Below are 16,998 nucleotides of genomic sequence, written 5' to 3'. Positions count from 1 at the left end.
AAGCACGCAATGTGTGATTTCTGGCCAACATAACTGCATTATGTATTTCTAGCCAAAATATTCTGTAACTTCATATGTAAATGGCAGAATTGTTGTATTTCTTTTCTCAAAATAAAATGTTTTTCATCAAAGTTTGTGCTTGCACAAACTTAGTTTATTATCATGATCAGTTTATTGTTATAGGAAGGGAATTCGCACTGAGCTGTCGGTAGTTCCCTGGTCTGGGGACACACCTGAAGGATATGCTGCTGGCTCAGGCACACCTCCCACGGACGCTGGTGAGGGATGCTCGTGGAGCCCTATTTCAGGTAGGTGCAACAGCAACATGAGGCTTTGCCCTGGTGTGTCCTCACCAGGACAGCACTTGCCCATCCGCGTCAGCAGGACCCCCGCGGCTCTACAGTGCTTTTCTGAGGTTTGCAGGACGGTTTATTTGCCCCTCGGTACTCTCAGAGAAGAAATTGTGGGATGGCATTAGAGGATACACAGTACTGCAGGCATTGAGTATGTTTCCTCTCAGTGTCAGGTGAAAAAGTTAGGTGAAAGGAGGACTCAGACTCCAGCTGCCACATGTAGCTGGCAGGTTTAAGGCTTTATTACTCAGGTGAGAATGTTTTGTGTGGGTAGGAGGGGCAGCGACGAAGGAAATGCTCAGTATGATTCAGCTGAGAGAATCTGTGTGATGGTAGCACCAGCTCACTTCTTCAGGTTAAGGGTGTGAGGTATGCGCGTGATGGGAGTCATGAGAATAAAGAGCGGATGAGAATACGAGCTCCTTTCACTTTACAAAGAATCCCACTCCTTTGGAAGACAAACATATTAGTCTTTTACAGGGGCGCAAGTGGGTGCGTGTCCCTCAGAAGGAGAGAACCCAGACAGAAGTTGCACACAAATGCATTTTATTGCTCTCTACAAAGACAGAGACGCATACACAGTATGCATGTAAGCCATAGGGCTGTCCCAAATGTGGGAGAAACATTATCCACCATGAATTCAACCACTTAATACAGACAACAATCATTATTATAATGAAAATGCTAGAAAAAGCATAGCTTACACCCAAAATGTATAACATTGACCAATTAAGCCTTTTACCTACTACCTTTTCTTTAACATAAAGCAGTAACATACTCTTTTTCTAAATTGAAAAAAGCAGCAAAATAGTAGAAATATTCCACATAGTTTCCTAGCTTCTGTTCATCTGTCACACTTTACGTACTAGGACTATGAAAGGGTTACTGGGGGAAAATCCAAAACGAAACAAAATGATGTTGTACAAGTTATAAGCAAACAGAGGGAAACTGATTTTAATCAAGTGTGCATGAACCAAAGGGTAGTAAATTTATCTTCTGGAGTGACTAAGCGAACAAGCGTCGCTCATCAAGCAAGAGCAGAGCTGATGGCTCTTACAAGCAATATTAGAGAAATCTCTCCTACAGCAATTCTTGTCCGTCACAACTGTAACATTTACAAAAAGACCCTCCTTCATTTTGAAGACACTCGCACCCTGACGGGGCAGCGTGCTGTGGACTGCTGTCACCAGCCTCTACACAGCCTCAGTACCGCTCCACAGAATGGCTGCACTTTTGCCAAAGGATCCCATAAAAGTCAAAAGTATGCCATTCTTTCACACATAAATAAAATACACGGGGAAATAAAATTCCCTACAGAAGAGAGGACCAGAGCTGGACTATCAGATGCAGTCAGATCCTTCCTCTGGACTGTGAAAGGCAAAGGTCCGCGACGTAAGGACTCCCCTGACTACCAGGGCCTCCAGAGCATACTGGCATCTTTCGGAGATGCTTGCTTTGGGTTGCTGGGGCTCCCAGGGGAAAAGGCGGCCTCCGTAGCAGCTGACTGACTCTTCTGGAAGTGGCTTAAAAGTTTGGTCTGCGTTTCAGTTCGGACTTTATGAAGAGAGAGGAAATGGAAAGCTTCTTGCAAACATCTAGAATAGCCCTCTCTGAAGTCAAACTGAGAGCTTTTAGGGAAGGATCCTGCAGCTAGGGAAGAGGGAGGGAGAAGAAAGAATGGTTTAGAGCAATTGTTCATGGCTAGAGATTCATAAAACTCTCACAGATTTACAGTAAGCTAGAGACTGAAACGGAATTCAATACTCACTCTTCACCTGCAGCTGGCTCTGCTGTTTCAGGTAGCTGACAGTCATCTCCAGGATGTCGGCTTTCTCCAGCTTGGAGTTGGGCTGGTGTCTCTGAAACTCCTTCTCCAGAAGTAGTTTCAGCTGCTCGATGCTGCTGTTAATCCGGTCACGGCGCATTTTCTCCACCACCGGCTTCCTCAGCTGTAAAAAGCAAAGGAAAAGAGACATGTTATGAGAAGGATCTCCTCTCTGCCATTGCACAGGACTGTTTGTTGCCCACCACTGTTCCTAAACAATGTGGACCAGTTTCTCAGCTGGTGTAAACTGCTATGAGAACAGCTGAGAGCGTGGCTTGAAGCTGCCTTGCTGTGCCTGGACTTACTTTGTTTTTCTCCTTTGGTGTCAGCAGGTTGTCGGGTTCCATGAACACAGTGCTGGGAGCCATCTGTCCCGAGAAAGGAAGAAAGGTCTCAGAGTGGAGGTCCAGGAGAAGCGTGTTGCTGGAAGTTGCCTCTGCCCGATATTTATACTGTGCAACCTCACCGAGAGTCTGTGGGTCTCCGGCTTGGTGGAGTTTCCCACACTCCAGAGCCAATCAGGGAGATAGGCAGCACAAAAGGAGAAGCATCTATTCTTGCATGCTCCATTGCCGGTGAATAGCCTGGGGATAATGACCTTCTCCCAGATGAGCAGGTGGGGAGTGTGTGGTACGTGAAAGGCTGGGATCAGAATTACGTGTCAGAAGCTGGGAAAGAGCTGGCCTTCAATGGGAAAAGGCTGCTGACTAATGCCGCAGATCAATAGCATTCCAGACGCAGCCTCGGGTTCACATGCGTGGAGGAAGGAGGAGGTCATGGCGGGAAATACAGCACTGCGCGGGGCTGCGCTCCTCTCCGGGGACGCCCGGAGGCACACGCTTCAGCACACACAAATGCACACGCACACACGAGCAGCTTCTGGCTTCCTGAGATACACAGCAGAATTTCTTTAAATCCACTCAGCTTGTTTTCTCAGTAAGCCAGAGCCAGTTGTTCTCCCTCAGGTGACCGTCACACCAGTTTTGCCCATGTGAAACAGAAAACAGCTTTTCCAGTTTGGCTTACTGCAAATAAATACATTTAATTCTAAGCACACACAGTTATTGAAAATGTTTTCTATTTTGATCTTTGTTCTCTTCCTTGATATCTTATGCACCTCTTTAGAACGCACTATGTCACACCATGTCACAAGCGCTTTATGTTTCTGTTTTCAAATACCTGCAAGATAAATCCACAAGGAGGAGGATCTCGGAGTGCTTTGGGATCAGTTCGGTCTCACATCCTGCTTTCTCACTTCCTCCCCACAATGTGTTTTAATCTAATTATTTTCATTTAATCTATGCACAAAGGAAAATTGTGTGCAGAAGAAATTCACATAGCCCATAAAATTATTAGAAATCAAATTCCTGACTCCTCGTTCTCCACTGGGGCAGTTTCTATGTTGAGATGCGCAGTCTTTGCTCAGCAGGTGCCTGCAGCTGGAAAAGTTAACGGCCTTGCTATTTCTATCCTATAAACACACAGCCAGAGATTCAGGTTGGAAAACTTGAACCAGATCTGCCTGCATTTATCCTGCCCATGCAAGTACTGCTTTCTTTTACAAGCTCGAACCTCACACGAGCAGCTGAAGAAAGAAATGGCAGCAGAGTGTTTTCTGCATCCTCTGGCCATGCACCCTGGACGGGGTGGAACAAGGCTGACGGCGACGGTGCCCTCTTACACCACAAGAAGGGCGAAGCGGGCAGGCGGCAGCATTAACCACACATCTAGAACCATGTGTTCTGGTCCCAGATTTACTCCGAATGTGCTACGTGACCTAATCAGTTCAACACACTTCTCTGGGAGCATCACTATCTCCCTCTATAAGATTCAACACAGGAATAATAATAATCAGATAAATTACTGTCAAGTAATGTTAGGACTTATGTTTGGGATCTCTTACTGCAAAAGGAAGTGTAGTAAGTAAATACTGTTTGTGTTCATGTATATAGTAATATATATGTGTGTGGTCACGCATGTCTTCTAATGTGAATACACATACACGGACAAATTTCTCTCTCACTCTGCAACTCATTATTCGTAAGACCAGGTAAGGCTTAAATGACCTCTTCCAGGATCTGCCTTTCCATCCCCATTGTACTGCTCTTGAATAGGCTCTCTTCTTTTCGTACAGGGCAGCAGCTGTTGAGCTCTGAGTCTTTTATGTCAAGTTGTGGGAAAGCTTTTGTGACACCATTTCACATGTTCTCTTCAAAGCTTGTGGATTATCTTTGAGCCCATGTAATGCCACCTCTGAAACCAATCTTTCGCTCCGTGCATCCCTCTTGGGGAGATTCTCTGAAACAGAAGCTCCTGAGTAGAAACTCATTTCTTGAGCTCATTAATCAAGTGCATGAAGAAGAAATGTGCCGGTCCCGTGATCGGCGGGGTCCTCTAGCAGTTTTGCTAGAGACAGTTTCTGTTTTCCAGATTAACCCACTAATAAGCAGCTATAAGAACAGCAATAATTTCCCCCTCCAGCACAAGTCACATAAACAGGCACTCCAGTTTTAGTCCAACAAAGCTGTTTAAAGGGTCAGATGCCTTCCCTGAAATTACCCTCGGTGCACAACAAGAAACAAGCGTACTTCTCAGAAATCTGTGCATTATTGCATTCCTGCATCTTAGGACTGTTGGGGGGGAGGACGGGGGGACACGGGACACACAAATTAACTTTCCATGACAAAACTGTAGCAGAGCAGATGTGTGACGTGAGTCACTTGGTCTGCCATTGGCTTTCTTCTGTCACACTCGCGGGCTCTGGCTGTGTCTGGGGTTTGCCCGGTGGTTCTGAAGACGTGAGGGAGAGAGGCAGGAGCCCAGAGCGGCTGTTGCTGGCTGCAGCCCCTCAGCCGATCCAGACCAGGCCAAATGCATTGCCACCCACATGTCTGCCACTGCTGATTCCAACTGGGATCTCTACAGCAGGATTTTACACGTGAACCTCTTATTTCTCCACTCAGCACCCAGGGGATTACGAAGTTAACTCCATGGGAACAGTCATGCAACCCTGAACCACCTTACTCTACTTGGTCTTGGTAGAAATTTTGCTTAATTCACTATTACAACATTTAGCTTCAGTTAAAAAAGAATGAAAACCTCTATCTCCTTTCTTGCTCCAAGAAAGTAACTTCCATATAACTTCTTGAAAGAACGAATTGTATGGGATAAAAATGCCTACTTGATATTTTCCAGTATCCCAAGCATCAAGTCCTGTTCCATGTATGTTGACTGTGTGAGCTTGAGATGTAATGGACCTGTTTTTTTCCTGCTGTTTAGTAATTACAAGGTCAGGCATTATTGCAGTAACCCAAGCCTTCAGACTTCCCGCCTCCGACTGTGGTGAAGGCACGCACGCTCCATGACCCACACTGCATGGATGTGACTAGCCCCCTCATGCCTGTACCCTCAGGTTAGCTCCTGCATGCTGGTTTCAGAGCAATGTGAGCTCAGGTCCCTTACAAAAAACCCCAAGAAACCCCAAAAAAACATAGTCCAGCAAAGGCAGTACCAGCTTTCCTAGCAGGGATTCCAGAACAGCCCCGCTGCCCCACGTTTGGCCAGTCCAAAGGGAAAGGAGCAGGAGACAGTTGTGCCAACGCTTCGCCTGATGACCCTGCGGTAGTGGTTGGGCACGTGGCACAATCAAGGGGTCAGCACTCAACATTTCTTCTCCATTAGGATCCAAACTGACCTAAAGCCTGCTACTGAGCTCAATGATCTTCTGTGGCTGTCAGAAATTCACTAAACTATAGAGGCTGGAGGCCCCCCATACTGAGACCATGTGTGGTAATAAAAATTATAATATTCAATGGACTATTGTGAGGTGAATGTAGCACAGTCTCCCCCAGATAGTGAATCCACTGAGGTTCCTACTTCCTCACTCATCAAAATAGATGCTCTGCTTCTGTTTTGGTTGGAAATCCTAAAGAAAAACGATAACAAAAATTCCCGACTATTATAAAGTTATCGGAGTCAGTGGACTTTACACTAAGGGTAACGAATTCTGAATTACACACCTTCTACCAGCATTCCAAACATACAAAATATTGCATAGAAACCTTATTAGGATCCCAAGATACTGGATCTGGATAACATGTTTGAAATACGGCATTAGCAATAGCCTTCCCCCAGAATCTCTGCCAGATGTTAGCTCTTTAGGAAGACTTAAAGATGCTGCCGCTTTCCCAAGTCTGGAGAGCCGCTCATTGCTCCCATTGCTTCTCCCTCGTGCTGCCCAGATGGCCTTTTGGGAGCGGGGCTTCCCACTGAGCACAATGCAGAGGCAAGCACCGTTGCTAATGTGGTTTGTAGTCAGGCACACTTCCTTTGTGACAGGAATGAATATAGTTAAGAAACGGTGTGGGAAACTCAGAGGTACACAAACTTCCATAGCCTTATGTTAGTAAGTCATTTAGAAAGCTAAAACGCTTGGGAGCAGGGACAGAGCAATGCTTCTGAATAGAGAACGGGAAAAACAGCAAAATGTAGGAGACTCAATTAACACTGAGTCCTCCAGACCATCCTGAGGCGAAAAATAAAAATGGGTCCAAACCTAAGGGCTTTACTTGGATCCTCACTGAAGTCAGCAGAAACTTTGCACTTCATGAAGGGTGAGGAGAACTGCCAGATTTTGCCCGCAGCTTTTGCACCTCCAGAGCTATTTCCTGATGTCCGGTAGACTGGTGTAAATACAAATTACCTATACACTTACAGTGGAATTTATCAAAATCCTAACCAGCAAAATTTGACCCTGAATTTTCACCTGGCAAATACCAATACCAGAATCTGGTCTACTGTTTCTCATTTCTTTCACCCAAGCAACACAGAGTAGTTTAGAAGTATTAATGAAGAGAAAAGCTTCCCCATAGTATTACTGGTATAAAATCGGATCTAATTTTCTTAAAGGCCAAGCCCAGCTTCCATAGCTCCATATGGATCATACAAAAGTATCATGATATCCTCATGGTCCATAGGAGTCATCTTTTCCCCTTAGCACTGTGCAGCAAAGAGGTGCAAAGATGCCACTGCAAAACTGCAGTGATGGCTGTGAACGGGACCTGCGTTGGTATTTCCAAGTTTGCTCGAGGAAAGCACACCAACTCGGACGCGTGGAGCTCGGGAATCGGTGCCCTGCTGTACCATTATGGGGCATGTGCTGCAATGGTTGCCATCACATCTGGGCGGGCCATTCTTTGATGAAAAGAATAGCAAGACTGAGCAGTATTGAGCAACCTGGGGCGCGGGCAGTCCGACTGTCAAGTGACACCCGGTAGCAGAGACTCTTGGTGTCTGTCAGCGACTCCGTGGGCAACCCTAGAAAAAACCCACATTCTTCTTCTGGGCAAAGCTGGACGGAGGCAATGCCTCACCTACAGCAGAGGATCTCCAAGGTGGCAGGAGGAAATCTATCCTGTATTTAAACCTCATATTTAAATTACAGCAAACAGCAACTGAGAATAACATGCCAAGGCAATTAAGGATTGGAGGAGCTTCTGTATCTGTTTGCAACAGTTTGCATGAGCTTACGAGCAGCTTGACTAATGTCAAGGGGCTGTGTTTCCCTGAACGTAAACAAATCTGGGGAATTAAAGAGGCAAACAAAGTATATGGCTCAGAAGTCTTAGTGAGGGCCGAAACCACCTCTGCCACCTTCAGTGGGACAATTTTCTTTGGCCTTACTGGTGGCTGAGCAAGATTCTGCTCCTGGAGCACCTTTCCCTGCCACTTCCTCCGACCCTCCCTCGCTCTGCTGCTTGGCAGTCCCCTGTTTGAGTCTGGCACAAGTTCTGTTTGCGTGGCTTCCTTCACTTTTTCCCTTTTACTCGGGGTTTATTTTCCCTTCGTGAAGTTTTTATAATCTGATTTTTCGTTCTGTCACTCTTTTTCCCTCTGTCTGTCACAGGCAGATGTGGTTTGAGGACAGGAGTGTCCTACAGCCCCGCAGACTGTGTGAGTTTGGAGTTCCTTCCAGTTTCCCACACTGCTCTCCTATTCACTGCATTCAGGCAGAGGATAAAGGAAGCGTGCCATGCTACAAGCTGAATTAGAAATGGTGTTTGACTTCCCTTTGTACTTCACAGAAACCTTGCTCTGGGTAGACCATCTGCATAGCACTCGCTGTGGAGAAAACCATTGATCAAGGCCTGTCAGCCCAGCTGGGGGAACTTGGGAAAATAATTCCTTGTGCCACTTCAGTTCTTTAGGGCTTAACATCTGGCTGGAGGGGGAGGCGACAGTTGATGGTTTAACAGACTTGCTTCCTTTCAAGTTTGGGATGCTGTTTTGATCCCCGATAAGCCTTTCTGAAATCCTGATTTTAATAACATGGAAAGCATCCAGAAGACTAGGAATAATGCACTGGCTTTGCATTTTCAAAGTGCTTTACAAATACCAGCTAATGAATTCTCAGCAACCTCCTCTGTGAGATAAGGATGTATTATTAGCAATGTTTTACAAAGGAAGAAAAATAAGGCAGACAGGAGAAACCCAAAATTTCAATCTTTCAAATAGCCTACGGGTTGCAGTGCTTCTTTCGCCAAGCGGCTATTTGGGACACCTGGTTTGCAAAGATGCTCAGCGCTCACTTTTGTTTTAATTAGCTTTGGCATCTCTGAAAAGGAGGCAACTCCCTAGCTTGTGGGAGAATTTGGATTACCGGCCTGGACCACACTCGCAGTCATGCACCACCTAGATAAGCAGATGCAAAAATTCTCCTTTGTACTCAAGTTCAGTGGTGTTTTTTGAAAATGTTATTTAGTACAACTTGTTGAAGCCCATGAAAAGGCTGAAGAAGAAGATGCACTCAAGTCCGTGATCAGGAAATACTTAATGATCTATTCAACAGAAATTAACTTTATCTCTCCAGAAAGTAAACTGTTTTAATTTGTTTATTCGTGCTCCTGAAGACCTACCAAAACCTCACTTGGAAGCCGCAGCTGTCCTTAGTCCTTGTGCATATCTGTCTGTCAGCACCATCTAATTCTGATCAGCTGCCTCCCAGCGGTTAGGGTTATTGTGAGCTTGGAGCTCCTTGGAGGAGAGGATGCAGTGTGCCCCGGCTGACATGAACTCTCTGAGTTTATAAGGGAATTTCAGGCCCTAGACACTTGGCCTGGATAAAACAAGTGACTTTTCAAAATGAAAAGGAGGCATACTGCTTTAGCTGACAAGTCCAGTGCTACCTTCAGCTACAGTGCTGTGTGCAGATTGTTGGTAGAATGCAAAAGGTGTCTGCACAGTCTCCTGATGGCAGCTCCTGGGGATGTCGTGCCAGATGCCCAGTACCCAGTGCTGCAGATGATTGCAGGGCACGGTTTGTGCTATCAGCTGCACTGGAGATGTTCTGGGTTCCTGGTCCTATTCTTAACCCTCTCTAGACTATTTTCTTTAGAGTCTGGCTCTGTTTTTTGCACTAGATCCCCCTCATCCTGACATCTGATGAATTGCCTTGCCCTGGGGCACGGTGATGAGGGCATCCAATTCTACCTTGTATGCCTTGTGAGGACCACAGTCTCTCACTTCTTGGCATGTGCCCCTCTGCTAGTCCTTTGCCTGGCTCAGAACTAGGTTATCTAGCTTCTGAAAACCCGTTCTTGCCTGCAAGGCAGGTACTTGCTTTTATCAGACATGATCTCTTCCTTCTACTGCCAGCTGAACACAGCAAAGATGATCCTCAGTCCTCCAAAATCCACCTGCCTGGCAGGCAGGACCTCACACTGAGCCCCAACACACTTTCACCAGACGCACGCAGTGCGGTGACTGACAGCTGCCAGGCATGAGAACGTGGATTCCAGTAGGAGCTTACATCCCAAAACTCAGGCTGGGCTCAAGGGAAGGGGAGAAATTCCCTGGGGCATACAGGAGAGTCAACTTCAGGATACAAACCTGTTCCCAAGGTAGGGAACAATCAAATGAGGCTCAGGGGACACCAGGGAAGTCTGTGACTCTTATCTCCCCTCTCCACTGCTGCCCTAGCTAGAGTTGAGTAATTAAATATCTGACACATGCAGACAGGATTAATTGCTGCTCTTGTAAGGGGAGAGGTGACTGCCCTCCTATCTGGCACAAACACACCGACCCCATCTTGTCAATGACAGCGAGTGGTTGATGAGGCCAAATCTCAGGAACCGCACTCCCAGTTCTCAACCTGCTCCTCCGAAATAGTCTCTCTGCAGGATACCTGCTCCTTGCTAAAATGCTTGGCAGCACTATTTGGTAAGTCTCATGATTTTTATCATGAGACTCATAATACTTATGGCCTTCATGATTCTATAAAGAGAGAAAATTAATTATATCGATCCAAACAAAATCCAAATGCTCGATAATCAAAAAGTAAGTAAGTAAAAAAAGTCCATCAAATAATTTCATTTTTATTAGAAACATCAAAGTGGTTTTGTTAAACCCTTATGATTTTCAGCCCATTTCTTGAAGCCCAAATTTTGACATTTGCAGGGTCAGCAATAATGCCAGATCCTCAGAGATGCTGTAAGCACTCTTACAATGCATTGTAAGTACTGAATACCACCATCTTCCAAGAAAACCCCACCCAAAACAATGAAGGAAGTGCATGAACTCAGCAGCTTCTGTGTTTGCTCCCTCCACCCCATTGTTAGCGACAGGCTGTTCTTCCTTGGCCGGAACCGAGCAGGTGACTGCCTGATGGGGTCTGCCTGTTTCAGAGGACTTTTGGGGAGCGTGCGCTCCCACCGAAGTCAGCAGTATCTGGGGTGCTTTAGAGCAAAACTGGGAACCCTCTGGTAGCACGTGAGAGAGCTGCTGGGTCTCAGCCCTGCTGCTGAGATGGGGAACAGTTATGTTACTGAGACACGAACTTCACACTAACCGGCCGAACTACAGAGCAAGGTGTTGCTGCAGTCCCTGGCAAAAAGCAGGAGGATAAGAGGTATTCTGTGGTTGCTTTATATGGGTTTTTGAAGGAGGAGGGTGGTAAACACATAACATGGTGGCTCCCAAAAAGCCTGCTCCCAGGGCAATGTGTTCCTTTGAGACATAATTGATTCCTGCCATCAGGCACCAGCCTGCTCTCCCCCAGGGTCAGCGCTTTCCCACATCCAACCCCATTATCCCACAGACCATGCCTTTTGTACAACACACTCCAGCTATTCATGTGCAAAGCAGCTGTAATCCCCAGACCTTTCAGAGTCAATATACCAGGAAATAATAAATCCCTCTTGTGCACTCTTGAATATGCTGAGAGGTGACTTGTGGGAATTTCAGCTGGGCAGAAAAATAATATATTCTCCTTAATTTTTAATTATTTGTAATACTCACTGTAGAAAGACTGTGTCATTGGTGCATGACTGTTTCAGGGTCACCCACACAAGCAGCTATAGAAATTGCTTTTGCCTCCAACAACCCTGAAAATGCAGATCAAATTGTCTCATATGTTTCTTAATGATCAAAGTCCACTTTCCTTCACTCATGCACCTGGGAATGGCAGTATATTAAGCATTCTGGATCTAAAGAAAAACTAATTAAAAGGGGTTAAACCTGTGAAGAATGTACTGTACAGTAATAAAGGACCCCTTTTTGCCAGGGTTCTAATGTCTAAAGGAGGAGATAACGCCATGCTAATGACATTTAATGGAATATTTTATACAATAGGTCAAATAACAACATAACCTTTTCCCCTGAAAGAGGCAGATTTCACTACACTTCCACTCGGTTAGTTCAGACAGCAGAATTACGCTCGGCTTGTGAGAGTGGAAGAAGCCAATCCTGAATAGCAAGTTTTGCAGGATAATTCCTTTATATATTGCCTCCCATGCCAAACCATTTTTAAAACTGTTTACTGTGTAGAACGTAATATCACTGAAACACCCCGAGCAGAACACGGTAGGCAGGGTTAGGTGCACCTGGAGGCTGGGAGAAGGGATCTTCGTCTGTGACACCAAAGTAAGCAGCAACTCATAAGTTAAAAACTGTCAAAGGATCGTTAGGGTTCACCTCAAATAGACAGCACCCTGTCTTTTCAAACCTTACCCAAGAAACCTCCACAGAGCGAGTCATAAGAGTATGAGGATGAGGAAGGGATTTGTGACGCTAAAATCCAGGAACCTTAAACATTAAGACACGTCCACCCAGCAATAGTAAGGTATGAGTGTGGCACAACACACAGACCCAATAGTTTTATCAAGCATTCAAAGATAATTTCCACACAGATGTGTCAGCACAGGTCTGCTTGGGTCCCTGGTGGGTGTTCTCATTCCTGCTGTCTTCCTCAGTGATACTGCCACTGGCCAGTGAGATCAGAGCTAGCTTGGTCCTAAAAAGCCTTCCGTTTTACCTGTGTAAATAAGCCTTTCCAGCAATGCTGGCCACAGGCTGGCCTGAGGAAGAGAAAAAAGCCCACTAGAGATCACACTGCCCACAGGACAGATCCTGCAAGGCCCTGCTCCCCGGGCAGCCGTCATGACAAAGGGGTGTCCTGCAGAAGCAGCATCTCTGCCAGGCTCCCAACAGATGGAGGGAAAAGAAACCCCTCTGCGAGACCGGGAGAAGAGGTCACCTTTAGCCCTCCCACTGCAAAGGGACACTGTCCCCAGAGCTGCTCCTTGTCCACTTCATTCTCGCAGGTGTTCTGCAGTATCCCCAAGTGGTGCCAGGAAAGCACGAGGGCTGCTTCAGCCCTGTCCCTGCCCCGCACCACAGACACGGGCTCAGCTCCTGCTTCCAACCCATTTCCCAGAAGAGCAAACTGAGGCACGGTGAATTAAACCAGCAGCCCCTGGGACAGGCAGCGCTGCGGCTGAGCTCGGTATTCCTGCTGGCCACCCCCTGTGGGAACCAGTGTCACTGCCCCCTTGCCCCATGTTGCCCCTTTCTCCTGGTAAACACAGATCTCTGCGAAACCCCTGCCTGCACGGGGAAACGTGCTTTTCAGCCTTACTGGGTGAAAAAGCCATGTGAGTTCATCGTGCCTTGACAGAAGTGCAGGCTCCACAAAGGAGTTATTAGCACCAGGCTGTGTGGGTTTGAATTTCTCTGCGTTTCCCATACTTTTCCCCTATTGATAACATTTCTTCTTGGGACAATAGAAGTGTGCCTTGCAACTACTCACGGCATTAGTGACGGTGCTTGAGCCTGAATGATTTAAAGGGAAAGAATCCAACTCCCAAAAGACCATCTGGCTATCAGTTATAATACAGCAATAAAGGTCAGGGCTGCTTCTCAGGAGTTGGGAAAAAGATGGTTTTTGACACTGAAGAGTCTCTTCCACCAGCGTGGGACATGCCTACCTGTCAGCTCCTAGCTTCAAGGCCTGCCACCATAGCTCCCTCGCTAGGAAAGGGATAACACAGGACACCAGCTTTTGGAGGAAAGCCAGCCAAAGGATCCAGGAAAAAAGGGCAACACCTTATTAGAGCTGGCAAAAGCCAGGGCATAGTCTCTGAGCTGTATCTTATTTTGTATCATAATCCTTTGACTGCTTCAAAGTGTTCATGAGATGTCTTGTCTCCTGGCTTTCCCACAACGCAGGGAATAAAGGGCTCCAAGGACAACATCTGCCCTTCACAAAGAGCTAAGCCCATTCAGGCCCATACAATGAAACCCACCAAGCTGGTATTTCAGTGACACCTCCCTCCTTCCTGTCAACTGCCCATTAAACTCAGGCTTCACTTCAGGATTTCCAAGTAAGAAATTGTCTTTGGCTTTCTTACTTCACTGCACACTTCCCTCCACCGTTTCCATTTCCCAATTCTCAGCCACGCTCCTGTGCACAAGCAGAGCACTGGGAAAGAACAAGCACACTTCCACCCCGGCACTACAGGCTGAGACCCTCAGATGGCAGGATGCAGCACAGCTTTTCTCAGGTAGGTTCTGGGTTATTTTCAGTGCTGCCTCAAGGACTTATCCAGGCACAGATTTTCTTGTAAGACAAACTAAAGCATCCACACAGCTTCATTCTTTTTCTTGCCTTTACCACAAAAGAAATAATGTTGACTTTATTTTTATTAACATTTTCACGCAAATATAAGCAAGCAGCACTGTCCCCATTTTCTAGATAAGAAAATGGGGTGGGGATGACATGCTAAAGGTGACACAGGGAGGCAATCACATGGTCTCCAAGATCTCATGTTCTGCAGACTGCGGCAGGTCCAGCCTGCAGTGGGGCACTGTGATGCTCCTTGGTCAGATGAGAACAGAGCGCACCAGAAATCTCAGACAAGAAGCAGAACTGACCTCCTCGCTGAGGTCCGAAGATGGGCCTCAGCTACGAGATTCCATTCACGACCTGCCTCTGACTTCCCAAGGCTTCTGGATTGAATCTGATGCTATTCTTTAGCCCATCTCAACCATCATTCCTATAAATGTCTCTACAAAAGAGAGAGTAGAAAAGGGAAAAGAAAGAGCTACAGGTGTGACTAGGCATGGGCCAGGTTCTGCTAGGAGGAGTGTGGCTGTCCTTAGCAAAGGCAATGGGAACACTGGTGCAACGGGCTTGCAGATCTCAGTGCGTGAAGAAAGAAAGAGAGGTTACCGTTTCCATTTGCTTCCCATTCCCTATTTATTCACCATGTCCATCTGACATCCCGCCATCCTGACTGTAGATTCTCCACAGCATTTAGAAGTGTCATGCAAACAAACATGTCATTTCACATTGGCAGAACTTTGGCTCACCCGTTAAAAGTGTAACAACTGTACGGGACAAGCACAAATACACCCATACTCTGGGAAGCTGCACCTGGGAGCCTGGCTGTGAAGTGCCCTCTCTACAAAGAGTAAGAACATGTCCTTGGTGCTGTTGATTTTGACCCTAACAGTGCTCCCCTTCTTCTTCTTCTTTTCCCGCCTTCCCCCAAAAGCGTGCCTCCTCCACACCACAAATGTGACTGGCACATGCGGGGACTGAGGAATGCAATTGATCCCAGACAACCAGCTGGAGGGTCAGTGTTTTCCCAGATCCCTGGGCAGCCCTGAAGGGCCACACTGCACACTCCACCAGTCAGCGTGGGCAGAAGGTTATTCTCTCCAGGGCATTTGCAATCAATGTACCATGCACTAATAGATGCTTCCTCTATTGTTGGGCTGCGTGCCTGGATTGGCTGAACGGCTGTGGGAAACACCAGCCATCCCCAGACTCACGTATCTCTGGAGCTCCCCGATGTATAAATAGAGGCAGCAGAAAGTGCCAAAGCGTAGTCTTAACGCTCAGCACAGCAGCCCGAGGTGGGGGTCTGTGCCCAGGACTGAGAGCACTAAGAATGGCTCCCAGTAACACTCTCGTGATCCACATGGAGGAGAAACTGCTGCCAAAAGAAAAGAATAAAGTAAGTAGAGCCCTTGACAGGATTGGGAAGGCCGGTCTGCGCTCTGTGCAATGGGCTGCCTCTATCACACATGTACTACATGGGAAAAGATGAGCTAAGGAGGGAGAAAGTAGTCTGGGGGAAGGCAAATGGGTTAAAGAGAGATAAAAGAGACTATTTCGATTTTTAAAAATGAAATTGAGCAGGGAACAGATAGGCAGCATCGCAAAGCTCTCCCACCAAACGAAAGCGTCTGAACACTTGTGTATCAGGGCATCAGAAGGGGAAACTAGGTCAGGTCTCAGAAATCCTTAACGGTCTTGCTCCACCTCTCTTACAGCTGAGGAAGCCGGTGGTGGAGAAAATGCGCCGTGACCGGATTAACAGCAGCATCGAGCAGCTGAAAGTGCTCCTGGAGAAGGAGTTTCAGAGACACCAGCCCAACTCCAAGCTGGAGAAAGCCGACATCCTGGAAGTGGCTGTCAGCTACCTGAAGCAGCAGAGCCAGCTGCAGGACCAAAGTGAGTGCAGAGCACCTATTGCACAGCACTTGAAGTCCGCTCCCACCAGCCTTTGCCCTCCCCTCTAGCCCTGGCCCCCGAGGCATGCAGGGGCTGCAACACACCAGGTCGGGTCACACAAGCAAGGCTTGTGGACTCAGGCTCTTGAAAGAAACTCAATGCATGAATCACCACTGCCCCATGATCTTAACCCACTATATATGCTTCTTTCTTTCTTTTCTAGCATTCATTCACAAGAATCTAGAGCAGGACTTTAACAGTGGATACCTGCGGTGCCTCAAGGAAGCCATGCATTTTCTGTCCTACTATGAACCCAAGAAGGAAACCCAGGTGCAGCTCATCAAGCATTTCTGCAAAGCCCAGATGGGTGCAGATGTCATGTACTCTCCTGCTCTGCGTAGTCCACCTCTGTCCCCCTGCCTGTTTGCCAGAAAGCAACCTGCCCAGAAGACTGTGGCTGCTGCTCCTACCATCTGGAGACCCTGGTAGACCTGCTGAACTTTGCTTTATTCCTATGTTTTGCTACAAAAACTAGAGGGACCTGTGATATAATAGTTCCTCTTTAAAGTAGGAAACGTTGCTTTCCAAAGGTGGGAGGGGGCAGTTACTGTTTTTCTGTCACAAGAAATGAGGGTTGCTGAGTAGTTTCCCTTCATAGTGAAGGAATGCGTTTGTATCTTGCAGCAAATTTGCTGCTTTTATCGGTGGCTCCTAGCCAAAGAGCGGACCCAGCTCTGCGGTGACGGAGAGCGCCAAATGCCGTTCAGTTTCCATCAGGCTTTTGCTTGGCAAGGCTGTTAAGCCTGTGGCTGTCAGTGGAAATCTCTCTGCTAACTCCCTGGGTCACTGGTTCAAGTGCTCCATTATCTCTAGATAATGTATTGACCTTCCTAAAGAAGGAGCACTTTGAAGAATGTATTTTGTATCATAAAGAGAGTATTGAGCCTTTACTTTTTGAGTGAAAGTTGTTATTAAGAAATGCCGATTCTTCTGAAGTTCCTATGCTATTTTTAGTATACCTTCTT

General features: G+C 46.8%; 2 protein-coding genes across 2 annotated transcripts; one reads left to right on the top strand and one right to left on the bottom strand.

The window, feature by feature from the left end:
- Positions 1–959: 959 nt before the first annotated feature.
- On the bottom strand, positions 960–2,805 carry LOC309680099 (transcription factor HES-5-like). Its single transcript, XM_082493603.1, has 3 exons — positions 2,484–2,805; positions 2,122–2,302; positions 960–2,003 (listed from the first exon to the last, which is right to left on the bottom strand). Exons 1-3 carry the CDS (start codon positions 2,544–2,546, stop codon positions 1,762–1,764), a joined length of 486 nt encoding a protein of 161 aa, XP_082349729.1. The 5' UTR covers positions 2,547–2,805; the 3' UTR covers positions 960–1,761.
- Positions 2,806–15,392: 12,587 nt separating this feature from the next.
- LOC309680097 (transcription factor HES-5-like) lies at positions 15,393–16,462 on the top strand (the record flags this gene model as incomplete). The annotated part of the gene is made up of 3 exons (XM_082493600.1): positions 15,393–15,473; positions 15,793–15,973; positions 16,197–16,462. The coding sequence occupies exons 1-3, from the start codon at positions 15,408–15,410 to the stop codon at positions 16,460–16,462; spliced, it is 513 nt and encodes a 170-aa protein (XP_082349726.1). The 5' UTR covers positions 15,393–15,407.
- Between the last annotated feature and the right edge of the window lie 536 nt (positions 16,463–16,998).

This window comes from Vanellus vanellus (genome assembly GCF_965231255.1).
Source record: "Vanellus vanellus genome assembly, chromosome: 20".
Lineage (NCBI taxonomy): Eukaryota > Metazoa > Chordata > Aves > Charadriiformes > Charadriidae > Vanellus > Vanellus vanellus.
Note: the sequence above shows the minus strand (reverse complement) of the source record. Positions and strands in the feature narration are given on the sequence as shown.

Excerpts from the sequence above, each read along its gene's own strand:
- LOC309680099 (XM_082493603.1), bottom strand. The coding sequence starts at position 2,546 with ATGGCTCCCAGCACTGTGTTCATGGAACCCGACAACCTGCTGACACCA. Across the intron at positions 2,303-2,483 it reads CACCAAAGGAGAAAAACAAA|CTGAGGAAGCCGGTGGTGGA; the intron begins GTAAGTCCAGGC and ends TGCTTTTTACAG. Across the intron at positions 2,004-2,121 it reads GAGCCAGCTGCAGGTGAAGA|CTGCAGGATCCTTCCCTAAA; the intron begins GTGAGTATTGAA and ends CCTCTTCCCTAG.